We start from the raw sequence: 26460 nt of genomic DNA, 5'->3' as shown, positions 1-26460 counted from the left end.
GAACGGTGGGGTGAAATGGAGGGGTCAGAGACAACTACAGGTCACTGGTATGGGACGGTCGGGCTCGATGGTGGTCTGGGTTGGAGTGTATGTATATATGGCACAGAGTCGGGGCATATGGCTCCAGGTGCATGTCGTGAACCCCCCAAGGAGTCTCAAGCTTCGGAGTCTCAAGCTAAGATGTCTAACCCTAGCAAGGCTATTGAAACCAGCAAGAACGACACTTCTCATGGAGGTGCCGTCGACCCAGTTGGTGTCCAGAAAGTGGAAGGTGTGGCTTTCGTTCGTGGGAACTCATATGAAAATCCTCTTGAATTCTTGAAGGCTGTGGAATCTCATAGAAGACAAGTGACTAAAGAGCTGAGCAAAGATAAGACCACTGAACAGAATAAGTAGGGGCCGTTTTTTAGCTGGACATAAAACTCATGTGGGAAGGGATAGTGCAGAAGTTCCTTCACCGATATCTAAGCCCCTATATCTATGGACTGCGTAAAGATAAGGTAACTTTCGGTCTCATGTCAGGTAGGCATCACACACACTTTACATTGAGTAACAACACACTCACACACCATGTGTAACACTGCATGCGTAGCACACACCCGATGCGTAGCACACACCCGATGCGTAGCACACACCCGATGCGTAGCACACACCCGATGCGTAGCACACACCCGATAGAGTATGCGTAATAGGTGACTTAAGGATAACCGAGTTTTTCGTAAGACCGGAAGTATCGGATTTGCTGGACTTGCCTTTTAACGTGGACTACGGTCGGGTGGATTACCTACAGTTGCATATGCCTTGGGGCGGCATGTTATTGGGCAAGGCTAACCAACAGGTATCCTTGACGGCTAGTGGCATTACGTTGTTCTTGTCACCGAGGATAATGGATGCTGGAGGCGACCCTTATGAGGAGGCACAGAAAATGGTGGAGCGTTTGAGACAGCAAAAGTTCAAGTACGTTTTGCACGGCGAAAAGGTTGCAGTGGACAGTTGGCGCCTGGAGCAGGAGGCGAACGAAAAAAAGAACGATGGGGGTGGAGGTGGTGGAGTTGGTAATTTCCTGGTTGGAAAGATGCTGAAGAATTTGACCATTGACTTCAAGGACATTACCGTGTGTATCCGTGACCCTGCCCGAGAGTTATTGTTAGGTTCGAATGTGTGTGCAATCCAAATTTACAATACCGACGACCGATGGCGGAAAACAGTGGTCGATAGTGGTAATAGTGACTCTCAGTATAAGGTGGCTGAGACCCAAGGAATTGGGGTATACTATGGAAGATGCCAGTACATCGATCCTCCAATAATTGAGAAGATAACTGAGACTATAGGCGCCAGTCACGAAGGTTCCATAGAAGGTTCCCCACCTGGCATGTCTGTTGGGATGTCTGCGGGCATGTCTGGTGGTATGTCTGGTGGTATGTCTGGCGACTTGAATTCTAGAGGAGATGCAGAGCTGAATTTGAAAGAAGGGACTCTGGACCAAATAAAGACCAACGCGGCGTATGGAGAGTTGGGTAAGCGTATTAAGGGCGTAATTGGTACGTCGGGGGAGATAGACGCCGTGGGCGGCTCGGGTTTGGAGCCAGGGCCTGTGGGTGACAAGAAGGTTCGGTTTACAGTAACGGTTGGTGTGGATCGAACGCGTTCTAAGTTTGTGGCAGGTAATAACGTGTGTATGGATGTGGTCTTACAGGAGTTTGGTTATGTACTGAATCCGACGAATATCAAGTTGAATTTGAACAAGAGTAAGTCGGTAGTGGAGGCGACTTTGGTGATTGACGAGAAGACACGGGGTATTACGATCCAGCGAACGCAGCTAAAAAGTTTGTTGGACTTACACCGAGAGAACCAACTGCGTCAAAAAAATTACCACCGACTTCTGATGGCTGAGAGTAATTACGTGAACCTAACGCCAGAGGCTCTGGAGGATGATGGCGCAACTAAAAACGAGTACTGGACATTGTACTCGAAACAGCTGTTGGTAGCCGGTGGGTACAGCGAGGATGCTCTAACCCCCCAGGAATTGTCTCGTCTCCGCATCCTCAACGACATAGTACCAAGCCGATTACTTATCAAGTGGCGTAGTAGATGTTCTATTGCGTTTGAAAAACGGATACCTCGACCGACCAAGGAAGACCGTCCACCACCTAGCTGGTGGAGTCGTCTCACACGCCAAGATGAGGTCCCTGGCGTCATCGTCGCTGCTGACTCAGGACCGCCGTTGCTCTTGGACCCTCAGGAAGTCAAATACCTCCAAAATGAACTTCAACTTCTTGATGACATGGCTCTCTCCTCCAATAACTCCCTAGCTCTCAAAGTTAGCCTCAACAAATTCGCCATCGAACTACTCGCCGACGACCAGGCCAGTTTCCTCCACTTGCTCTTGAGCGGCGTCAGTCTCGAGCTTCTCCTTTCACCAAAAATCGACCATGAACTCAGAGAAGTTTACGAATGGTCTTTCAGTGGCCGAATGCAGTCTCTTACCTGCAGCCAGTGGGGTGAGACTTGGATGTACTTCCAAGGTTCACCCAAAGCGGGGTCTCCGCAACATAGCGTCAGTCAAAGTTTCGCTGGTGACGCTGAACGCAGTGGAACCGGACTCGGCGGCACCGGACGCAGTGGGACCGGACTCGGCGTCACCGGACGCAGTGGGACTGGACCGAGCGGGGCGGGTTTGGGATCGGGCGTTGAGCAGGGCTACGACCGGCGTGCCAGTTTCGAGTTTGAAGATGCAGTGGAGGACATGTCGGAAGATGGGCAGCGGCTAGACTCATTGGACTCGAATGGCAAGAGCTACGTCAAGAGCTTCAGCGGTGCCCGTAGCTTCAGTGGTGCCCGTAGCTTCAGCGGTGCCCGTAGCTTCAGCGGCGTTAAGAGCATGAGCGGGGTCCTGACCGAAAAGGATTTGAGTTTGGAACAAAGCCCTGAATCTCAATCCGGTCACTTGTTTCATGAACAGAGTAACATAGACCAACCAGTAGGTTTGGACTCGGAGGTAAGGAATGAAGAGCGCGGAGTGGTGGGTAGTTTTGTGGAAGTAACAAACAAGATTTTAGAGACACATCATTTGTTGAGTGTTAGCACACAAGTATTACCTTTAATATTAGAAGTGAAGCCAAGTATATTCGTGGAGTTTATAAAGTTCTTTACATTCGAAGCATCATCGGAGTTTGAGGAAGAGATGCGACGTGTGAAAGAAATTGGTGCATTAAGGGATAGTGCGCTGAATGATCTGGTGATGGATCAGACAGAAAAATTGAAGGCGAAGGTTGCGGTTAATCAAGCGGCGGATCAGCGTGTAGCTAAGGCGAAAAGATTTCGTTGGGATGTACATATGGCGGCCCCGATCGTCGTTTATAATGACCCGAGTGTGGGGAACATAAAACTTAACTTAGGTCGTCTGGACATTTCGACACCAGAGGAAAGAACCATTCATGACCTGTTATTCGATTGTAAGTTAACGGATATTATGTTGAATTGTGCAGTCTACAACGAGCTCGGTAAACTATTACCATCTACTCAAGTCATTTCACCTATATCCATGAGGGTATTGGTGAATTTGGAGAAACTCAATCATGTAGATGTATGTCTCTCCACAGAGTGTATCGATCTTAGAATAGACCCCGGTCTCATGCGACTCGTTCGAGACATACCCCACTCCCTTCGCACCCAGACCAAGACCGAGCCCGACCTGTGTCCAGGACAGACCGACGGCGGCAACTCGGCACCCGAAGATGAACTCGTATCACGCTTTATTCTACAAAGCAGCTCCGATTACCTAGCCAACATACCCTCTCTACCCGGCTCCAGCAATCTGCTGGAGGATGAGGCTCATGACAAACAACCCGAACTCTCCATGCTATCCGTCCTCTTCAAATTCAATAAAATCTCCTTCACCATGGAAGACTTTGAAAAGGGTGACCGCCTTATCGCAATTTTCGCAAACACTAATGCTGGTTACCGGAAGGACTGGACCACCGGCGAGTACTACACCGAGTTCCAATGCGGAAGCTTCCTCGTTGCCGACGGCGTTGATGACTTTGTCCTCGCCGAAACCGTCGGCGGCGATGAAGACGTCTTCGCCGACGTCTTACCTACGAGCGTAGCGGGACCAGGCCTTACGGCACCAGGCCTGACGGGACCAGGCCTGGCGGGCCTAGGCCTGGCGGGCCTAGGCCTGACGGGCCCAGCAGGCCTCCCAAGACCAGACCGGGGTCCGTGGGGCGGCAGCAAAGCATTTGAAGCGCGCTTTTGGGAAAGAGGCGTCAGCAACACGCCGAGCATGGAGCTGGATTTCAGCAAAAAGTTCCGGCTCTACGACATCGCCCTGCCTACTCAACAGTGTCTGGAGGTCCGGGCCACAGTGCTCAGTCTGGACTGGCACCCCTTCTCTGTGGCCAGCATCATTTCGCTCGCCTATGAGTACCTGGACTTGTTAGAGGCGCCCGAGGACGCGACGTACGACTTGGACTCAGTCGTGGAGTCGTTCGGTGAGTCGGCCGACGGGGCTGCCCCAGAGGCGGGGTCTGCACCGGCCCATTTGGAGGAGGGCGATAGAGTTGTTGAGGAGACGCCGCACCCGGCGGGCCAACCGACGCCTTCGGTACGAGACCAGATGCCAGCGGGGCAGAGCCCAGCGAAACAAAGCCCGACGGGTCATGGTACAGCGGGAGGTGCTGAGGATGTGGCCAGTGCGTTGCGGGGTGGCGAGATCCCGAACGTTGACGTGATAGATCCGATTCCACCATGTCTGTATCGCATTGAGGCAAAGGGTGTGAAATTAAACTTTTGGGAAGATTCGAGTGCGAAGGCGATTTTGCAGAACTCCGTGGGATTGACAACGATGGAAATGACGGCGATTTACACCGAGGCAACGAAAGAGGAATTGAACGTGGATATGACGGTAGAAAAGGTTTCGTGCTGGGCTCAGGGTCGTTGTGTGTTTTCGAACGCATTGGATACCTCAACTGCGCTGCAAGTGAACTACCGCAAGTATATGCTCAAGCCTTATAGCGGTGCGTGTTTAGTGAAAATCAGCCCGGTGGAATACGCATATTACAACCAGGATTTGTTAAAATTTGTGCGTTATTTGTCTGGCAGTGTTTTAGAAGCGATTGTGAAAAAGTCCTATGAAGTAGCTAAGACCATCGCCCAGCAGAAACAATTTTACTGGGCTGTCGTCATGGACTCGCCCGAGCTCATAATGCCCGAAGACAAAACTATCATCCCTCAGATCTGGAAAAAATTCCAACAAGAAATCGCCAAAGACGGCGCTGACTTCTTCAAACGTCTTGGCGGCTACCGTAGCGCTGACATACATTACCGTGCCTGGGAGCACAAGCGGTACAAGCAGCGCGGTTTGGACACACTTCCGAGTGCGACCCAACTCTATGGAACGGAGCTCAATGCGACTCAACCAAGTGTGGGTATAATGGGCGGTGAGAGAGGAGAGGGCAGCACGGTGGAGACGGTCCAGACCATGAAGATGCGTGCCCTTGCTTTCGGTGCGGACCAAGACTTAAGCAAAGACTTGAGTAAAGACTTGAGTAAAGACTTGGGCAAAGATTTGGGTAAGGACTTGGTGGATTTGTTCCAGCCGAACTTTGCTGGTGGCGTGTGTGAGGCACACGCGAACCTGTTCAACCCGCCGAACGGGCACGGGCCGGTTGCGGACTTGTTACATTCGAACGTGGATCGGTACTATTGGGGTGCCTACGTCAAGGCGACATTATCGAAGCTGGTGATTGGGAACCTGGGGGAGAATGATCAGGGTGAGAGCAAGTTGAGCGTGAGCCTGCATGGCTTTTCGCTCAGCGCACATGGCAGCTATGGCTTTTATAGCGATAATGCCACCACTAACTCAGAATGCGTCACGGGAACTCTGCTAGACCCCTTCGACCTGAATTTGGCCATCGACTCAGACCCCTTAGGCCACTTGCTTGTGGACTCCGTGGCTACCCCGCTACATGCCAGACTCACTCGAAAACAACTAGCTGTCGTACTCGACGTCCTCAACGAAAACATCTCCGGCGGAGGTTACAACCCGCAACCGGTGGAGTCTCTCGTCCCATCCGCCGAATCTGTACAAGACATGTCGCCCACCAAATTCTCCCTCCGTCTTTCCGTCCCCGACATGCTCCTCGGAGCACTCTTCACAGAGACGAGACCTCTCTTCTCCCTGGCAGTCAAGGACATCGAATTGGCTGCTGACGCAGCTCTGTACTATGCATGTGAGACTCGCACACACCCTAGACACACACATGACGCATGGCACGGACTTGACGCACACGAAGTGGTGGTATTGCGTGGGGCCAGGTGACCTAGTCATTTATCACTCACAATCATGACCTTTCTCTGGTGTAGTTAACATATACGGTTTCGGTCTGATGGGCGGTAGCGTGACTTTGATGGATGAGCGAATAGGTTCCGTTAATTTGAACAAACAGTTTTGCAAGACCACGGACTTGCGAGGGAGCAAGGGCAACATGGAGTCAGCCTACGACGTCCCCTCCAACCTTCCTTCGGATCTCCCCTCCAACCTTGCTTCCGGCAACCTCCCGTCCGGTCGCCCGTCCAATCTACCATCTGGCGTCCCGTCGGGTGGTGCGACGGTGGATGATCAGTTGCCTGCTGCGGCTTGCATGACTGACGGTTCATGTAACAGCAGTCGTGCGGCAGAGCTAATGGCGAAGTTTTATTGGCTGCCGAAGGAGAGTTTCGTGTTCAACTGGTATCGATCGATACCAGAGTTGTCAGACTACAGTTTCCGTCTCTTCTTTACCTCGAACTTAAGTCAGAGCCGACTGGAAATTTCTGTGTTGCACGCCCAGTTCCAATTCCTCGGATTATTGGGACTGGATGCTTTCGAGTGGGTCGTCAGTTCGCTTGGCTTCAGTTCCCTTAAGGCTTACCCGAAACCCATTACAGCCGTAATGAAGAACCCGAAAACCAAAAAGGTTGCCTCCGTCCGGAACACTTCACCCCGTTCCGTCGTCTCGCCTCGTGCCTCCCCCACCGCCGGGGACGCGGAGCCTGGTGCCGAGAAGACCCCTACACCGGCTAAGTCCAAATCAAAACAGATTCTACAACGGCGCTCGAATTCCCCCGTTCTAAGTCCGTTCAAGAGCAGCACACTCAAAAGCAGCCCGGTCAAGAGCAGCTCTCACAAGACGGGCAGCAGCCCAGTTAGTCGGGTCGAGGACGTAGGGGTGAGCGGTGGACGTGTGGCGTTGCCCGAGAACATTCCTTTCCTCTTCGACATCTTATGCCATCGCGCACGTGTCGCTTTGCCTTGCGCCGACGGTGCCTCCTGCCTCTCTTGGACCACCGACCTCGTCGTTCGCGGTGTCTCGGACGTCACCGGTGTCACCTTCCCGCAGCTGAACCTCCTCGATGGCCAGGTCTTCGTCGAACGGGGTGATTCAGGTCGCAGCGACCTAGGTCGTCACGACCTAGGTCGTCACGACCGGAGGGGTTCGAGTCCCGGGGGCGGGAGATTAGGACCTGTGTGTGAGGGGTTGAGTTTGGTTGGCGGAGGTGGATATAAGATGTTGTATGATCCTGTGTGGCAGCGTGTGCCAGTGAAGCCACGGCACACGCGTTTGCAATCGTTAAATAAGCACTTGTACGGATTTCTGGCTGAAGATGTGGCGCACGCATTTTTTGTGGCGGAAGGATACTTCACATTCAAGGTGGCACCTATCCGAGCTCGTGTGTCCGTCGTTGATTTGCCAATAGTGCGTGAGGCTGTGTCGTTATTGTTCCAGGACATCCCGAGTGCTTCAACGGGCGAGGCGGCGCCAACCATCACACCACCGGTGTATGTAAAGCAGAGCAGTGGACCCTTCTGTCATCCCTCGGATCAGTCGATGTTTCGTTTCTTTAATGTGGAAGTGGCGTTACCGGAGGTTCGTTTGGAGTGTATTGAGACCAAGTCCGCACAGGGTATAAAAGTCCCCGTGTTCGCCCTCGATCTTACGGATAACGTCCTATTCGTTGGTTGGTGCCCTCAGGCATTGCTCGTGGACCTTGAAAGGTGCGACCTTCGCGTCCTTCACTATAACCTTAACGGTGGTGACTGGGAACCTTTCGTCGAGTCCTGCGTTCTCCACGCTTCCCTACGACGTACCAGACCTCTTAAACGTGTACTCGAGTTCTTGCGCGAACAACTCGTCCTCCGCACAGGCTTGCTCCAAGCCAACTCCAGCACGACACCCGCCCTACTCGCCAACGGCGAACCCGTCCTTGTCTCGCCCCTGACACTCCCCCTACCGTCCCGACCAGGCATACCACCACCGTTGCCTGGCAACCATCTCCAAGCCCCCGGCAGCGGGCTTGCCACCAACGGACTTGCCGTCGGCAACAGACTTGCGGTCGCCGCTGTGAACACTCTGGCCCCCAGTCCTACTCCGGCGCCCAGCAGCGTCCAGTCGCTCGTCAGCACGAGCATGTCGCCCCCGATCCTTACCGAAACCATCCACGAACGCGTGGAGAAAGACCCCACCTTCCAGGCAATCCAGGCACACATTTGGGATACAGGAGGCCACAAGACCCGAAAACGACCCGTACATCAAGAACGACTCTCTTTCACTAAGCCACTTACTCTCAATCTCACTCCCAGAATAATCCATGATAGTTTATGGATTATGGCCAAACTCAAAAGCGGACCGGAGATGCAAGAAATCACAACCGGCGATCGAACTGGCTCAGTAACCGCCGTCAATCTCAGTGGCGTTCAACTCATTCTTCTCAGACTCAGGTCCCAGTTTATACCCGCCTTTGACTCAGACTCAGAACAAAAAGGCAAAACTGAGACTGAAGGTCAAACTGCGACTGAACCTTCGGAGAAGAAAGGTCAGACTGAAGGTCAGACTGAAGGTCAGACTGAAGGTCAGACTGAAGGTCAGACTGAAGGTCAGACTGAAGGTCAGACTGAAGGTCAGACTAAAGGTCAGAATGAAGGTCAGATTAAAGGTCAGAATGAAGTTGGGAATAACACTCGGGGTGAGGCTACGATGGACGCGAATGAAGATAATCCTTTCGGTTCATTAGAGTCATTGAGTAATTTGACTCCGTCCAAGTTGGAGGATTTCGAGAAGGCGCCGGATGTGCCTAAGATAATGAGGAATTCGTACAAAACGTGTGTGTTGGATAAGGGATGTCGTCCGTTGGACGACTTCCTTTCATCAGCCTTGTTACCGCACGTGTCGGAGGACCCGGATGTGTCCAAGGCGGCGGCGAACATTGAGGCGTCGGGTGCAGATTTGTTTTGCTGCATTTTACCGGACCCATATACGGTGCGTGTGGTGCGTGATAAGATTATGGCGGAGGTGCCTGCGGGTTACATAGTGAGAGAGAAGGCGGTGGAGCGCGCTCTGATCAAACTGCATGACGTGAACAGCTGCATTAACCGTTTTAAAAACGAGTGTGTGCTCCGGGATCAACGCCTATCCACACTAACTGGTCCGGGGAACGTGGGCCCCACCACTGCGATCGAGCTAGATCCCGTGCCCGAAACATTTGGTGGCGTCGCAGTTGGAGCCGAACTGACCCTGATCAATCTTCAGAAAGCAAACGGTGCTGAACTCATGGCGCCCCCGCGCGCCCGTCCGGTCCTCGACGACGCCGCTGTAGGTCTCTCCGTCCTGTCCAAATACTCAAGCCGTCCTGTCCCCAGTGTGGGACCTCCTGCTGGGCGTCTGGCCGTCGGCATCGGCTCTGGCTCCAACTCAGGTCCGGCGCGATTGGTGGACGCCGCGATACCCACATATGAGGACGTACCGGTGGTGGCGCAGTTGATAAGTCCTAAACCGGCTACGCAGTTATTGTTTATCAGTTCGCCGGTGACTGTGCAGAACGCAGCGCGCGTGTTTCTGGAGTGCGTCTTCGTGAATCCGCATACACAGAGGCCGTTTCCGCTCAAGTCATGTGCTACGCAACGCTGTCCACTTTCGTTGCTAGCGAACCGTGCGGCGCCACAAGCGTCTGAAACGCGGCTTCTGTCCTACCGTGAGTGTTTCTCGAGCTGGCCGGAACTTATTGGGGACTATTGCGGTCTGGTGTCGGTTTTAGACTCGCTCGAGACGACCTACTCCGTTCCACTCCCGCCCGATACCATGCTAAGCGTGCCCGTGGAGGCCTTCAGCAGCGGACGCGTCGTCCTTGTCTTCCGGCCGCTGGCCCACCTCTGGGACGAAATTGACGGCCTCGAACCCCGTTCTGAAACCCGGACAGGCCTAGGAAGACGGATTGGACTTGGGCGACCCGCCCCCGCCGGCTCGGAATCTCTGCGCGCCAAGGTGTTGCAGGTGGTGTCTTCCTACAGCCAGGGCGGACTGCTCCAGCGAGGATTCACGGCACCGGTGGACAGCGTGCAGTCCTTTTCGGACACGGCTCAGCGCGGGAATCGGGTGCAGCGCGCGGACTCGGGGTTGTTTGACTACCGGGTCTCGCAGCGTTTCCGGGAACAGGGCCCGAGTCACTCCCGTCGCGTTGTCGTAGACGGTAAGCCGACGTACTTCGACGTAGGCTTCTTTCGGAAAGTGGCGCCGCTTCCAGCCAAAACGGCGGTGCAAGAAATCCTCATTCTGCCCAGCTTCACTTTTATCAACGCCTGTCCCGTTGCCCTAGTGGCTCGTTGTGCTGCTCAGGTCACAAAGAACCCTAGTGGCAACCTCCGCCTAAGTTCTGACACTGGCGCTGTCCGTTCCGGAGTCCTCCGTCCCGGCCAGGTCCACTTCTTCTTCGACTGCCCACCCCCCGCGGTCTGGAACACCCTCCACGTCTCTGTCGCCATTACCGCTTCCGAAGAGTCGGGTTCCAGCACAGCCTCGGGTTTCAGCACAGCCGCGGCCATCTGTGTGCCCGAAAATCGTTTCGTTCAAGACACAAGAGCTCAGACCACACACAACGGCGCCGATGATAACAATGCGGCTGTCAACGCAGCCGCGTCACGGGACCCGGAATTGGACGACGAGTTGCCGGTGCACAAGTTGTTTATTACAGGCAGCATGAAGTACGCTGATGTGGTGTTGGAAGCACGACGTGACGCGGCCGATGTAGCGGCATTTCTACCAGAGTTAGTGCACGTACGTCAGCAAGTATGTGTCGTATCTGCTCCCTATTGGGCTGTGAACCGTACGGGTCTCAACCTTTCACTTCAGAACGAAAGTGGACACCGATTCTGGCCAACTGACACCCATGCTTTTAACGGTATGTATTTAGCCGAGGAGGGAACCAAGTTCCAAATCTCCTGCGGTATCACCGGACCTGGTAGACCTCCCTCCGCCAAAGTGCCCCTTCCCGCACTCGGTGAAAGCAGTCTGGCCACCGTCGAAATTAATGAGCGAGAGGACGCATTGTTCACTATCAAGTGCGAGCGGATCAACCTCGCAGACACCGCCGGCGCCCTCTCCAGACTCATCACCGTCAGCAGCAAATTCATCTTCACCAATAACTGCCCCTGGCCCATCCTCATTCGCAGAACTAGACCCTCGCAACAAGAAAATGCCTACCTCGATCGAAAAACCACCAGCAGTGCCCTTGGAGGCCGTCCTGGCGGTCCTGGTACTGGTACTGGTGGCCGTCCCGGTGGTCGTCCTGGTGGTCCTGGTACTGGTGGTCCTGGTGGTGGAGGCAGTCGCCCGGGCGGGGCTACAACAGACCAAGGACCGAGCGCTGAAAATCGAGATACATTGCGCATAATGCCGGGAGAGACGGTGCCGATGCGCACCATATTCAAGCCTAAGACGCCGACTATTTACTTCCGACCCGACCCCCAGGCCACGGGGACCAAGTTTGCATGGTCGCAAGAAATTTACCCACTCGAACGTTGGATGGGCGATAACCACATCTACATTTCCGATTCGTCAAAGGAACAACACACGTTCGTTGTCCGGATCCTCAGCTACGACTCCATCAGCAACGTCGTCATCCGGCTGTTGGAAAGCCCGCATGAAATCGGTGAGACAGGCGTTTACATTAACAACCTCTTTCCGCCTGAGTCGCAGGTTTCCGCCTGTGTCCTGCCGTATCATAGTGAAAGCAAAGAAAACGGTGGGCGCGGCATGCTTCTGCAAGATTGCATTCCCCTCGACAACGCGTCCGAAACTAGACGGACCAGAAACGAGCCTGCTGCCGGCCCGGGTAGCCAACTTGTTCTCGGTAGCCAACTTGGCGGCAGTAGCCCGACTGGCGTCGCCAGTCAAGCAGGTAATCATCCTGGTAGCGCAGCAGAGATGTCCCGAACGGCCGGTGATCGGTCTTCTCGGCGGCAAGTGCGGGTAGTCGGGCCAGGTACGAGGCAAGTAGTATCATGGATCCGTCCTTTTGTGAACAAGTCACGTATGATGGCGGTGGTGCTACGGATCGATTCGGATACGTATTTCCCGAAGAGTCCGACTTTATTGAGTGCAATTGATGGTTTCAAACCGCGTACATTAAATATTGAATACAGCCAGATGCGTGAGAGCGCGAAGGAGGTGGTGAAGTTTTGGTTAGGTCAGGGCCGGTGTGTTGAGGCGACGCTGATGATGGAGAAGCGTGGTGATTGTGTGATCGTAACTATCGGGCCATCAGATGTGTTGCGAAAAATGGATACAAGAATTTCGATTTGGAATCCGTTGACTGGTAGTCTGGAGATGAATGAAACAGATCGGGAGCACTTGGTAGACGTGCAGATATGTCGTTTAGGAGTATCATTGATTAGTGAGAAGTTACGGGAAGAGCTTATTTTTGCGGAGTTATCCCATTTGGAGATGCATTCTTCTCTGAAGCGAGACACGCAAAAGCTGATTGTCTGGATTACCGGTATCCAAGTTGACCTTCAGGCTGGTGGTGGCAAAGTCTTGTTTGCTAATCGCGGTCGTATGAGCATGAACGGTCCCCAGCCCTTTTTGTCATTGGAAGTGGAGCGTCCTTGTGTGAGCTCGCGTGACGTGTTGCTAGAGAAGATTACAGTGGGTTTAGATGATATGGAATTGGATGTGGACACTGAAGTAATGTTATTGATCCAGGATTTTTATCGTGAATGTCTGAAGAGCCAAGGCTACACGTTGACGAGTCAGGGAATAGGTCTGAAGGAGTTGATGAGTAAATATGTAGGTATAGCACACTATACCAATTATAGCCCCCCTGAATTACCTCCTTGTGTGAGTATGGACCGGGCATTGGTACCGTCATTTACAGTACATTGCTGGTGTTCATTTGTCGTGGATAAGTTAGCGTTTCTGGGAGATACAATTATATTGGTGCTGAAGATCATTACATTGGGACAGAGATTTGATTTAAAGGGAGCACCATTAAAGTTCGAGACGCAGAATATTAAGGAGCCTATGCGTGGGAGTTTGTGGACGATTGTACATAGTCTACAAGGCACATACACATCACAGGTGTTTAACTCCATCGCGGTGTTGCTTGGCTATTCTTCGTTGTTGGATATCCCTCGCATCCCTATGGAGTTACTAAGGACTGGCGTCGATGCCGGTCTCTCCACTTTCAGTAACGTAACCAGCACTGTCGGCTCGCTCCTCTCGAGCCTGACCATGGACAAGGACTACATCAACAGTCGACAGCGCGATCGGAGGCACGCGACCTCTCTCACAGGCGGACTTCAAGCGGCAGCAAAGAACTTCGGAGAAGGCTTTATGAGCATCGGGAACGTCATCACTAAACCTGCTGAAGGCTTCCGCAGAGACGGCACAACCGGACTCGTTCGCAATATCCTCCCTGGACTCATGGGCACGGTAGTTAAACCCGTCGACAAACTCGGACAAGCCCTTACCAATGTTGTCTCAGGAGTACGCGCTGAATACGTAGAAAAATCCGCTTCTGAAGGCAAACAAGTCCTCCAGCGCAAACGGAAACCGCGCATGCTCTGGGGAGAACACGGCCAAATCCGCGAATACCGCAACAGCGAAGCCAATGTCCGCCACGCCTTGGGCCCACATGTCCGCGGCGTCATCGAATGCTTCCAACTCACCACCAGACGAGCCCAGACGCTGTGGCTCGCCTTCTACCCAAACCGAATCGGTAAACATACAACCACCATCACGCTACCACCACCATCACGCTACCATCACGCTACCAGTACCACCACAAAACTTCTTGCTTGCAGTGTTGTTCCGAGAAGCTCACCAGGACGAAGTCTCGTCCGCCGAACCTCACTGGGTGTGCGACGTTAGCGGGATCGACCAAGTTGCCGCCAGCACACACGGCATCACCATCCACAACAGGAGTCAGCGGTACCAAATTCCCTGCGCTGACCCTCTGCTACTCAGCAGACTATATCAGCAGATACAAGCTTTGCGGAACGCGCTAAACAATGTAGTCGTCGCCAATTCTTGGGGTCTCAAAACAGTGAATAAGTAACTACATCTTCTTCTTTGCAAAAGGGAGCAAACATGCGGCCATGCCATACCCCAATCTAGCAACATACATCTTAGAGGGAACGGACCGGCCACGTCATGGCCGGAGTGGATAGGGAAGGGACAGGATCGGGCAGGGGTGCTTACTTGTAAAACAGGTCGTCAATTTTGCCGGGGACGCTCCCGCCTGTCTTGCCGGTGGGGAAATGAAAGGCCGATGACCGGCCCCGGGCGTGTTCGAGTATCCACCGGTTGAGCTCTTCCACCGCTGCAGGGTGAGCGAGTGGACTGGGACAGTTGGGGGGGGCACTTTGGGAGGGAGGCTCGGGAGGGATGCTCTAACTCAAGAGGCGGGACGGGGGGGGGTATTCGTACTTTGTTCGGTGAGTTCATGTTCTCCTCTGAATTCGACGTAGCGGGTGACATTGAGGCCTTCTCGGGCGAGGAAGCGGTGCAGCCAGCGGCCGACGAAGATGGGGAAGATCCAGTCTTTGAGTCCATGGTACTGCAGGATGGGTACCCGTTTCATGGCGCTCGATTTGTAGAGTGTTCGTCGCCAAGCGTCTACGCACATGGGTGCACCGCTGAAGACGCCTAGGAAGGCAGGGGGAGTACGGAGACGGTGAAAGAGGTCGAGTGCGAGCATCGCACCTTGGCTAAAGCCGCATATACCCACACGATTGGCCGGGATGCGATATTTAGTGTAGAGCGCGTTGATAACGGTGAGTACGGCCTCCATGGCCTCAGCTCGGCCTTTGGGGTTCTCAATTGACAACCGGGCACTCGGTGAGGAGTCCATGGAGTTGCTCCGCTCCAGGCACATCCCGCAGTGGTACCATTTAATGGAGATTCGCTTCGGCGCAGTCGGCGGCAATCGCGATGCCAAAGGCGACAGTGAGGCCGCCGGAGAGCCCCCAACCGCTGCGTTTCCACAACTGTGCGGCGTCGCTGCCGCTACCTCCGGTCGCACTGACCCATACGACGCCAGCAATGGCGTCCCCGGCATCGGCGGCAATGTCATCAACCGCGCAACTGGACTCAATGCCGGCGCCGTCAACTGTGTGAGCATCGGACTTGCCCCCGTTCCGTGTGTCGGACTCGCCTCCGTTCCGTGCGTCGGACTCGTCCCCGTCCCCCTCTCGGGTGTCGCATGTGTCGACTCAGACAATTCCACACCGTCTGGGGACTTCTCTCTGATGTAGTGTGCGCTGGCCTTGCGCCACCGCGTTTTTTCAATGTCTGGCTTCTTGCGGAACACCGCCGGACCCATCAACTGCGCGCCGCCAATGCTGTTTTGCGGCTGGTGATAGATCGACCCTGGATGCTGACTCGGGGCTGGGTAGCCATTCGGGGCTGGGTAGCCATTCGGGGCTGGGTAGCCATTCAGGGCTGGGTAGCCATTCGGGGATGGGTAGCCGTTCGGGGCTGGGTAGGCATCCGGGGCTGGGTAGCCCAAAGGAGGGTCGGTGCCGCGTTCCGTGAGACGGGAAGACATCATGTCCGAGTTGCTCGTGGGAGGTGGAAAGATGCGGGGGCTAGTGACGGCTTCTTTGAGCACAGTCGGTACTGCCAAGTTGTAGCCGGTAAGAAGCCCGGCTTCGGGGCTGGAAACCTGGTCCCTGGCTGGGTCGTTCCCGTTAAGTATGTCCCACCACTTGTACGATCCATAGAGCGAATCTTCAACGGCGCCGAATTCATCTGCGTTCATTTTCTTCAGACCGAAAGGGAAGATGTAAGCGATGTTGCAGTCGCCTACGTCATGCTGTTCGTGCAGCAACCCCGCGACTCGGACGAAGTGCCATGGCGAAGCGCCCAACCCGTGCAGAAAGATGACCACAATGTCTGCCAACTCCAAAGGTGTATTCGTGTGTACAACACAACGAAGACTCCCCAGCGTCCTCTCAAATTGGTGCGGCTTCTCCTTCAAACCCTTGATGTACAGCTGGTACAGCTTGTCGTCTTTAGATACATACAACCGTGGGACTTCGCCTTCAGATGTAACTCGCTCGTGACTCCTCAGATTCTGACTCCCCAGATTCTGACTCCCGAGATTCTGACTGGTGGTGGGATCCTGGTGGCCGGCGTCCTCGCTGGTGTCCAGCAGGCTGTCACGAGGCTTGTTGGAGGGACTTGAGGCGCGGACACGTTTGAAAAGTTTCCTTTGGCGCCGTTCCTGCCGCTTGCGTAATTCGTCGATGGCTTCAGCTAGAGCGCGTTGACGGTCGGGGTCACCAAGACTGATGTTGGAGAGGAAGCGGTGTACTTGAATTACCGAGGCCATTTTGTTTTATGGTGCTGGTTCTCTTCTCAGTCTCGACCTTCGTCGAACCGGGTACGGAAGTTGCGGTGGTGGGCAGCAGCCCCTCCCTGGGCACTTGGTGTCCGGAGAATGCGATCCCCCTTTACCCGCAAACCAAAATCCTTTCGTCCCTTATCCCTACCACGTTCATGAACTGGATTGACATGCCCGAGATTACTCTGCAACCCGGAAGTGGAACGTTAGGCAGCGGAGGAACACGGACTAGTGGTGGAATGGGAAGCGGAACGGTCACTAGTGGAAAGCTGCCACGAGCGAGTCTGAACACCCGAGAGCCGATTGGATATAAGTTCGTCCGGCAAGCTGGTGGGAATAGTGGTTCTTCGACCCGGGCGTACCCCACACCGCTCTCGACGCCTACAAGGTCGGATGATAGCGCACAGCGCATCATCGACCTTTCGACGCGGCCTGTGATTGAAGAGGCAACACGTACCCGCACCGTTTTCAATAAGGACGGGCATCGACCGCGGTTCGTACTCAACACAGAGTACGCCAGCGAGTGGACTGTTCGCAACAAGGATGCTGTACAGTGGGAGGGTAGCGGTAGCCAGGACAACCGGTTCCTAGTAGGCACCTTCTTGGGTCGCGGGAACGAGGTGGAGGTTGAAGGCTTGGAAGTATGCGAAGACCGCCAAGTCGACGACCGAGCCAACATTCGCAGCCTGGCTCTGCACCCTCACCCGTCTTCTTCTCCTGGCGAATCTGCTGGCCACGGGGTCCTGTCATGGGTGTTCCTACCGGTTGCGGATTTCTTCGAACCACAAGGTGTTTCGGAGTACAGTCAAACGACCCGATATTACTTTACGGTAAAAGGTTTGCGGAGCATCCATTTCGCGAAAGTCATTGACAACGTGTTTGTGGGCAGCTGTCCCCGTTCATTGGAGCATTTGAGGTTGTTGAAACGGATGAATGTCGGGTGTGTTTTCAACTTCCAGGCGAACGACGACTTGCCTGAGAACTGGCTGAATGAGGCAGACCCCAAGGAGACTCGCCACGCCGCGGCCTTGGCCGAAACGTACCACGCCGAGTCTCTGTCTCTTGTACATCTACCAACCGTCGACATGAGCACACCCGCCAGATCCGCACTGATGGCCCAAAGTGCCTGTCTCATGGCGAACTATTTAGCAGCCAACCTTGACCGTGCGATTTACATACACTGCAATGCTGGAGTCGGACGTGCGGTGGCTGGCGCACTCAGCCTCCTACATTTCGTGCTAGGCATGCCCGAAGCGGAGGCCGTGGCCTTCCTTAAGCAACGTAGACCCATGGCCTATCCTGACCTTGTTGCACTTAGAGCCGGCCTGAAAGACTACACGCAGAAATACGCAAATAGTGTCAAGAAACTTCTTGGAGAACCGACGATGTGAGTGGCACAACCTAGCTCATGTGGCCTCGCTCACATGACCTAGCTCACATGGCTTCGGTCATGTGGCCTCGCTCATGTGGCCTCGCTCATGTGGCCTCGCTCATGTAGCCTCGGTCATGTGAGCAGCACGTATTTTTAAAGACGTTTGGTCAACCAGCACCCCTTTCTTCAGTTAGATACATAGGGACGAATTTTTGTCGTTTACACGTGGACGTTTATACGTGGACGTTTATACGTGGATGTCCCACATATCTGTAGTACATCGAAAGGTAACGTGTAGTACGTTGGAAGGTAACGTGTGTCCGTCGGGTGCCCGTCGGATGCAGAGGTTGATTACTCATAAAAGTCAGGGGGTTCGCCGCCGTGTATAGCGACAGGTAATGCTTCGGAGAAGTCAAGAAGCATCTGTGTGCTCTGTTTGAGGTTGATGGGTAGCGGGTTGCTGATGGCTGACTGGTCTCTGAGTACTTTGATAGTGGGGAGGAGTGCGGCGGTAAGTTCCTGAGAACTGCGTAGAATAGGTGCGAGAAGAGGGAGAGAGGCGGAGACGCCGGGTAGGGTTTGTATGACGGCGTCTAGTGCGACTCTGACGGCTGGCAAGACGGCCGCCAGGCCGCCGTTTCGTCCGAGTTGGTCGAGGACGTTGCCCATGGTGTCTAGGAGACGGACGGTGTTGGGCAGAAGAACAGCTCGGGCCTGAGCAGCGGCGACGGCTGCATGTAAGACGAGGTCAGCTGTGGCGCGGGTGGCAGCCAGTTGTCTGGGAAGGCGGGCGGCGAAGGTGATAAAGTTGTCTAGGAGGTTGTTGAGATCTCGTTCGTGTGTGCTGGTGAATGAGCGTGTATCGCGCACGAGTTGTCGAATTGTCGGGACGGCGGTTCGGATGAGGGGAGTGCGTGATGCAATCCCCCCTTGGCGTAGGACTCGAATAAAATGTGAGAAAAGCAATGGAATAAAGTCCTCCGTATTGTCGTAAAAGTCAATCAGAATGGGGCCTTCACGTTCAAAGCTGTCAAGAGCCTTACGCAAACTACCGGCCATGTCCTCACCCAAGTCAAAGACAACACGACCCAACTCATCTAGCGCCGGAAATGCGGCAAGATACGTATCTAACAGCGCGGTGAAATCTGGTGCTAGCGTTTGGATGTTCTCAACAATGTGACGTAAAGAGTCCATCGTGCCTTTGTAAAATGGATCCATATCCCCCAGTGCATCGCAAGACTCGGACAACGACCGGAACACCTGTTGTCCTGAGTCCATAGCACCACCCATTATTTCCAACGCCTGCGCACCCTCCCGAACCCATAAGGATGTCAATGGTAACATCCGCTCAACAGTCGTCTGCACTGATACCGCTGCCGTAACTAACTCCAACATTGCCGGCACGATGGTCACAGGATTCACACGACTCGGTTGGATTTCTCGTAAGGCCGCCAACGCACGCTGCGACAATAAGTGGATATGCGGTAATGAATCATGGAACAATGGCAACACATCTGCCTGCACCTCCATAAAGGCGTACAACGCATCCAGATTCGCAGGGTCCCGCTCCTCAGCCAAAAAACGATCCAACGATTCCGCCAACTTTAAAATCACACCACGATTCTCACCCACCGTTCGTAGCTCAATCGACAACCCCAACGAATTCAACGCAATGTTCAAACGTGTCGAATTCGGCCTGATAGAAAACAAATACAAACAACACACACCCACGCTTAATACGGGCAACACACACCCACGCTACGCCACGAAACACCAACATACGAACACTGCCATAGTGCTACCGCGGCAGGGATGGTATGGCAGTGTTTATAGGACAGGTGCACGTTGTCATTATGCTATGCACACTGTCATTGTGCTATGGACATTGTCAAACACTATCGGGAATGTTATCACTAGCTAACTGGCATCATTAACTAACTGCTATCGTTACGTAACCGCTAGCTTGCGCATTGTATGACTTTGACCGATCTGAACAAACCGACTCAGCAGGGGTTGGTGGTGGCTCTTACTGTTGTATTTCCGCGAAGGAAGGTCCTGGTTCGACGTTGGATAGGGCTGCGTATCGTAGCAGTGGTGCCACGGCCGCTTGCAGGCTTTCGTCGAAGATTTTCGCGATGGTCGTGGCGTCCAGTTCGAAGGTTAGGGGTTCCTCCTCTTCTTCTTCGTCGGCCGAAGCTAGCTGCATGAAGCCGCCGCCCTGGGCGTCAAAGCCGCTGTAGTCCTCTCGAACGGGGAACACAATAGACTCCAATGTGGTTGCCAGTCGGTCTGTATCCCAGTGGCTTTCTAGGAAGCTCGGTTCGCTGGAGATGTGGACATTGTACTTTGCAGCCACTATCAATGCACAATTGTTATAGTCAAAGGGGGGAGGACGGTAGTTGTTCTCAGGACGGTAGTTGTTCTCAGGGTCGACGGTCTTACACTTTGCTAGTTGCGATTCCGCGGTCTGACTAAGAAGGACCTTCACCGCTGGGGGATCCCAATAGACACAGTAACAAGTAACAGCGCTCAGTACGATGTGCAAAAGCATGTTGCGCCGGAAGTCCCAGAAAAAAACTTGACAGTGGGTTATCTACTACCAGCACGCTAAACCCTCCACTACCTACAAACGCAAACTTAGAGCTGCTAAACTTCGAGCTACTTCGAGCTGCTAAACTTCGAGCTACTTCGAGCTGCTAAACTTCGAGCTACTAAGTTGTTAGACTCCGAGAGCTTTTTTGATGTCGTCTTCCATGGCCATTGGGCCTGTCCTAGGCCCGAAATACTTGACGTCTTTTCCTTGATTGGTTACAAGAAACTTGCCAAAATTCCATCCTATTCTTTGAAGTTGTGCTTTGGTAGCCTCATTAACCGTTTTATCGCCTGCTTTATAACCAAATACTCCGCTCCGCATCCTACAAAAATAACAATACAAGTTGCGTGGTCTACGTGTGTGTGTGTGTTCTACGTGTGTGTGTGTTGTACGTGTGTGTGTGTTGTACGTGTGTGTCTTCTTGAGAACATGTGTAAGTACTGAAGCATGGGTATGAATGTGTGTGTGCATTACTTAAGCCAATTGTATATGTCATGAGCTTCTTCGCCATTTACATGCACCAGATCGAATCTAGGAAATTTAAGTTTACTCGCGCGCTTATCCCTTTCACAAGCCTCAGCATGTTCTTGACTGAAGTCGTTACTCGGAAAACCTAGAATCTAAGAAACGATCGAACGCGTGTATCCCTTTTCCCCGTGGGCTTTCCCCTTTGGGCTAGGAAGGTCATTCCATGTGCTAAAGGCGAGTCCTTGGCGGGCATTTCTATCTCGTGCAGAAATCCATCTCGAGCAGAAACCCATCTCAAGCAGAAATCCATCTCGAGCAGAAATGCTCCCTGCCGCAGAATTCCTCCCAGAGACATGCCTGTGAGATCTGCTTACTTCAAGGCCTTGGTCTGAGTATTTGTCGTATAGCTCTTGCAGCTTGTCATAATGACCCCCGGTTAACCCGCATTTACTGGCTGTGTTAACAACTATGATTGCTTTCTTCGACTTCAGAGAAGCAACGTCGAATGTATTGCCATTACCCAACGACGGCCAGTTACTCAGGTCCCACAGGTGCTCAGCGTTCTAAGAAGGCTATGAGATACACGTCTGTGTTCCGTATACCTTCACATTTGCTATGTCAACAGACGGAGATTTGAAGAGGAACATCTTTTTGGAAAACTCGTTTGGGTTTTACGCACACGCGTGTGCTTGGTACCCTAATATGCAACAAGACGGTTGTCGCAAGCGATTAAAAGAACGCAGGTTGGCGACGCAACAAGCTGTAGAAAAATCGAAAAGACGGCGTCGATCAAGTGATGTTATTGGCACGCCGAGAACGAAGGGTAAGCGGAGTGGGTTGGTCGTTTATTTCGTGGCTGGGACAAATTCCGCCGAAGTGGGAAGTTTGTATTTGGTTTAGTTAGTTATTTGTTCATTTAGAGCACCAACAGCCGCAGAGTCCTCAGACCCCTGGGGCTCCTGCCCGGCGTCAGAAAGGTGGCGTGGTTGACTGGATTCGAGTGCTATCAGAGTCTCGGCTGAAGAGGACATCTTATCGACGGAGTCGTCGTGGTGGAATAAGGGGTGAGGGGCTGAAAAAGGCTCGAGGTGAGTCTGAAGCGAAGCTATCGACGGAGGAACAGAGTTCATCGTCGGATGATGAGGTATGTTGGGACATAAAAGTATCTTCGGAAGATGAGGCATACCTTGGAGGTGAGGTATGTGTGGAATGGCCTGTGTGGTGTCCGGAGACGTGGGAATTACGTTGTACTGAGAGGATTTGGAGTCCGGTTGAAGTTATTGCTGCTCGTTTCGGTAGTTTTGAAATGTTGGATACTTTAATTCAAAACCATGACAGAGCTTGCCCACGAGGTTCGGATCGATCTTCAAGCTTGGATTTGGATGATAGAGGACTGGATATATTGGGTCAAAACGCCCTAGGTCAGAATGCAATGTGCGCACTTTGTTCTCAGCCTCCGGCGGAAGTTCTAATATTTGAGGCGCAATCTTTGAAACCCGCCTTGTTACGTGAATATGGAGAAAGTCTGGACGTCTGGAATGCCCAAGTCGTACTAGGAGGAGTACGGAGCTCTGAGATTCTAGACTCACTGCTCTCCATAGCAGAAAAACGCGAGGAAGAAATGGTCCTCATCGCGCTCACTCTCCTCCAGAAGGGCGTTGACCCAAATCAACCAGACGCTGCTGGGTTCACTGCCTTTGACTACGCCAGACTCTTCAACCACGGACGAGTACTTGTAGAACTGTCGAACTCGAAACCTCAAAGAGCACTCAGCCTGTACCATCACCGGTCCAAAAAGGCGAACCTCAACAAAGAAAAAAGACCCAAGAGAGAGGTACCCAAGAGAGAGGTATCCAAAGCCACTGAGCTACACACAACAGACTCAGAGCTTACCGCCGGGGAACCCGGAATCAACACGGGACTCGGAATCAACACGGGACTCGAAACCAAGTCGGGACTCGAAACCAAGTCGGGACTCGATACCAAGTTGGGACTCGATACCAAGTCGAGACGGGAGATAACGCTGGAGATCCATGAAACTGGTTTTGGCTGTTGTTCAGATGGCACCGCCACCACTGACCGACCAGAATACGAGGAGCTGGAAAGGCAAGACGAGGAGACACAAGGAATAACATCCGACAGCGATAGTGGGGATGATGATCGCGGTAAAGCTGTGACACCAATGGATACAATTAAAAGAACGCATTTCCCTCTTGAAGGGGAATGGAAAAATTCGGAGTGGAAAGATTCGGAATGGAAGGAGCCGGAGTGGAAGAGCTCATTCACGTCAGAGTTCCCACTGGAAGGTCTTCCGAACAAATTGGACTTGAAGGGACTGAGACTGGAGATACCGGAGATATCGGATTCTGAAGAAGAGCCGGAAGAAGGCGAGCTCAGCGTTACTGATCTCTTTGGCGACAGTTGGCGTGCAGGACTACTTGCGACTGAAGATCACGCTCAAGGCCACCTGCTAGAGAATCAAGATCAATCGCTGAAAGACCAAGAACCGATCAGGGAGCATGTCGGTTCCATCTCTAGTCTGGTATCCGTCCAACGCACACCAAGAGTTCCACAAAACTTAATGCTTACAATTACCACCACTGATACAGAAATACCTGATGTCAGCACCCCCAGAGCATCGTTAGACATCGCTGCGGAAGTATCATCCCCGCCGTTGCCACCGGATACACTGCAAAGTTGCGCATCCCACTTGCCCACAGCTTGCGAACTGTCTACGCGCGGGAAACGGAAAAGTCGACGTTTGAATAAGATCCATTCTCAAGACGCTCGGACGACCTCCTTGTCGCCCGATGCCTCGCTGGCCGATATTTGTACTGGCGAGAATTAGAACGGCATCAGGCAACGTATGCTCGAAGATCATCATTGAATTAAGATCTTAGTACATTCTAGATAGGTTAGTACCGTATGTACAGACGACAAGGTTCCCATATTTGGTATGCACGCTTGAGAGGGTTCTGCATTTAGTTGTATTTGTTTTCAGTACTTCAAACCTGTTGGATATTAGCTGTTTCCTAAAGAATTTTTCGTTCCGGGAATGGAACGTGCGCGCGTTTGCACACACTTTTTTGCGCGCGCGCGCCACATGTTCAAATTAGTAAATTCACAAACGTCTTAAAGTCTCTTATCTTCCTCAGGTGGATCGAGGCCTCATCGTCTGTAAAAGATAATTTGTGGTGTCCATGAGATAGTCCTTTGTATGAGATCGGGATTTCTCCAATTTTTCCGTAACATTCTTTGAATACCGATCCATTAACCAGAACTGAGCGAGCGCGCACTTCGCCCTTAGGAGAGCGCCAAATCAATGTCCAGTCAATATAAGACCCGAAATGAGTCCCCAGGGAGCGGTGGAGAATGGATTCTAGCGCTGTTCTTAGTCGCCGAGATTCCCCCCAACATAGCCAAATGCCGGGTCCGGGGTTTTCCAGTAGAGCTCGAAAGAGAAGACGAGCGGGGAGGACGTGCAGTATAGAGCAGAAATTCAACCATGTCGAATCTTCTCCACGGGATTCTTGATTCGGGGGAGTGCGGATCATACTATCTACAAAACATATGGGCGATGTTCTCGAGATTGACTTGGGTTCTGGCTCTGGTTCGCATCGCCGCTCATCTTCTCGATCATGCCGCTCTTCGTCACTTGTTGAGAGTCTCCGAGATTGAGACCCAGTGGAGCGTGCACGATGTATCCAAGAGGATCTGCGGGGTGTGAACTTCTCGCTATACGATCCGTTGGAGTCATACTTCGTCAGATCTCTCGGACGAGCTCTCGGGGACAAAGAAGACCAGTTCCTGATTTTCACCGCGTGTCTTGCGCGACCCGTTCTTGGGCTCGCGGCTGTAAGACGAGCGGTCATGAGACTAGCAGCCGTGGGACTGCCAGCCGTGGGACTAGGAGCCCTAGGACTAGGAGCCTTAGGACTAGAAACCCTAGGACAAGCAGCCCTAGGAGAAACCGGGGGAGCGGGCTCGTGAAGGTGACGAATGAAAGCGTCAATGATGCTCATCGAGTCATTTGAGATCATTGGTTCCTCGTGCAGGGAAGAACATATTCCCGTTTCCGCTGTCGGACTGCAGTTGCCTACCCACAAACACGATTCTGAGGACATGCGGTTCGGCGACATTCCTGCTAGGCCGCGGACTGTTGTAGAGGCCGGCATAAACGACAAATAAGGATCAAGGTGCAATTGCAGCAAACGCATGAAAAGTGATTTGATTTACGCATATATTAGATGCCTATCAAAAAGTGTGTGCATACCGCTATCGAACAGTTATGTTGACGAGATTTGTGCTTGGTACCTTGACCGTTATTCAGTGTCAGCAAATTGCGGGGCGGTTTGACATAGATTATGGTCCGGCAGTCGCGTTTTCGGACAGTTACCCCGACAGTCAACTAGATCGATTTCGTGAAGACAATTATCGTGAAGACAGCTATCGTACCGAGAATCATTACCCGTCAAGTGCAGACCCTTCGTTTGCAGCGTCGCAGGATGCTCGTTTCGCCAACGAACACTATCAGGATCTTTTCTCCTCGCGGGAATCGTACAATGGGAAAGACGCCTACATGTATTTGAATTCCCCCGCTCGTCTGAACTCCGCATCTCGTGTGGACTCAGCATCTCGTGTGGACTCAGCATCTCGTGTGGACTCGGCATCTCGTCTGGACTCGGCATACACACCGTCCAGACTTGATTCGCCTCCTACGCGTTCTGACTCATCGGCTCGTCCCGTACAAGAGGCGTATGGTGCTTTGCGAACTTTTGCACAACCAACAATTCGTCCGCCAGAATTTGAATCTGGAGAGATTCCAACGTCCGCACCCGTGGTGGAACGGCCGGTCGTTAGCCCTGCGGAAGGGTTGCATATATTGAACACACTCTTAGCTAATGGAATTAATCATATGGATCAATTTACTCGAGGTCTACTGGAGGAGATGGGGAAGCTGGTGCAGCAGTCGTCGGTGACTGTTTCGGCCAGCAAAGTGAAGCAGCAGCTCCAACAGGCAGACTACGGTATGAGCCCGAAAACGCCAATCGAATTCAGATCATTGGACCCCAATTTCTGGTACTCCGCTTCAAATTTGAATGACGCAATCTCACGAAGTTTGATTGAATGGATTAATATGCTGAATGGGCATACACAGACGGCAATCAATGGCTGGATGGGGGTGCTAGACCAATGGGGTCGTGTCTTTGAGACTCAATCCAACTTCCAACAGCGACTGAGTCATGCATTATGGAAACTGCACCAACATGTAAGCCTCCCCCTTCCTGCGTTCAACCCCCTGCGTTCAACCCCCTGCGTTCAACCCCCTGCGTTCAACCCCCTGCGTTCAACCCCCTGCGTTCAACCC

General features: G+C 52.9%; 9 protein-coding genes across 9 annotated transcripts; 5 read left to right on the top strand and 4 right to left on the bottom strand.

Moving 5' to 3' along the window:
* Window positions 1–15: 15 nt before the first annotated feature.
* On the top strand, window positions 16–396 carry GNI_011040 (hypothetical protein; the record flags this gene model as incomplete). Its single annotated transcript, XM_011130490.1, has 1 exon — window positions 16–396. One exon carries the CDS (start codon window positions 16–18, stop codon window positions 394–396), a length of 381 nt encoding a protein of 126 aa, XP_011128792.1.
* A 29-nt stretch (window positions 397–425) lies between these two features.
* Window positions 426–14370, top strand: GNI_011030 (putative vacuolar protein sorting-associated protein; the record flags this gene model as incomplete). The annotated part of the gene is made up of 4 exons (XM_011130489.1): window positions 426–522; window positions 693–6233; window positions 6367–14031; window positions 14117–14370. 4 exons carry the CDS (start codon window positions 426–428, stop codon window positions 14368–14370), a joined length of 13557 nt encoding a protein of 4518 aa, XP_011128791.1.
* Window positions 14371–14509: 139 nt separating this feature from the next.
* GNI_011020 (phospholipase/carboxylesterase) lies at window positions 14510–16647 on the bottom strand (the record flags this gene model as incomplete). Its single annotated transcript, XM_011130488.1, has 2 exons — window positions 14510–14634; window positions 14742–16647. 2 exons carry the CDS (start codon window positions 16645–16647, stop codon window positions 14510–14512), a joined length of 2031 nt encoding a protein of 676 aa, XP_011128790.1.
* An 8-nt stretch (window positions 16648–16655) lies between these two features.
* GNI_011010 (putative laforin) lies at window positions 16656–18050 on the top strand (the record flags this gene model as incomplete). The annotated part of the gene is made up of 1 exon (XM_011130487.1): window positions 16656–18050. One exon carries the CDS (start codon window positions 16656–16658, stop codon window positions 18048–18050), a length of 1395 nt encoding a protein of 464 aa, XP_011128789.1.
* Window positions 18051–18382: 332 nt separating this feature from the next.
* GNI_011000 (hypothetical protein) lies at window positions 18383–20582 on the bottom strand (the record flags this gene model as incomplete). Its single annotated transcript, XM_011130486.1, has 2 exons — window positions 18383–19727; window positions 20062–20582. 2 exons carry the CDS (start codon window positions 20580–20582, stop codon window positions 18383–18385), a joined length of 1866 nt encoding a protein of 621 aa, XP_011128788.1.
* A 168-nt stretch (window positions 20583–20750) lies between these two features.
* GNI_010990 (glutathione peroxidase) lies at window positions 20751–21739 on the bottom strand (the record flags this gene model as incomplete). Its single annotated transcript, XM_011130485.1, has 4 exons — window positions 20751–20946; window positions 21099–21244; window positions 21467–21655; window positions 21695–21739. 4 exons carry the CDS (start codon window positions 21737–21739, stop codon window positions 20751–20753), a joined length of 576 nt encoding a protein of 191 aa, XP_011128787.1.
* A 55-nt stretch (window positions 21740–21794) lies between these two features.
* Window positions 21795–23940, top strand: GNI_010980 (hypothetical protein; the record flags this gene model as incomplete). The annotated part of the gene is made up of 2 exons (XM_011130484.1): window positions 21795–21915; window positions 22013–23940. The coding sequence occupies 2 exons, from the start codon at window positions 21795–21797 to the stop codon at window positions 23938–23940; spliced, it is 2049 nt and encodes a 682-aa protein (XP_011128786.1).
* A 259-nt stretch (window positions 23941–24199) lies between these two features.
* Window positions 24200–25309, bottom strand: GNI_010970 (hypothetical protein; the record flags this gene model as incomplete). Its single annotated transcript, XM_011130483.1, has 1 exon — window positions 24200–25309. The coding sequence occupies one exon, from the start codon at window positions 25307–25309 to the stop codon at window positions 24200–24202; it is 1110 nt and encodes a 369-aa protein (XP_011128785.1).
* Window positions 25310–25380: 71 nt separating this feature from the next.
* Window positions 25381–26460, top strand: GNI_010960 (hypothetical protein; the record flags this gene model as incomplete). The annotated part of the gene is made up of 1 exon (XM_011130482.1): window positions 25381–26460. A coding segment is annotated over one exon (1080 nt), but the record flags the coding sequence as incomplete, so codon positions are not given.

Source organism: Gregarina niphandrodes (genome assembly GCF_000223845.1).
Source record: "Gregarina niphandrodes unplaced genomic scaffold scaffold00002, whole genome shotgun sequence".
Taxonomy (NCBI): Eukaryota; Apicomplexa; class Conoidasida; order Eugregarinorida; family Gregarinidae; genus Gregarina; species Gregarina niphandrodes.
Note: the sequence above shows the minus strand (reverse complement) of the source record. Positions and strands in the feature narration are given on the sequence as shown.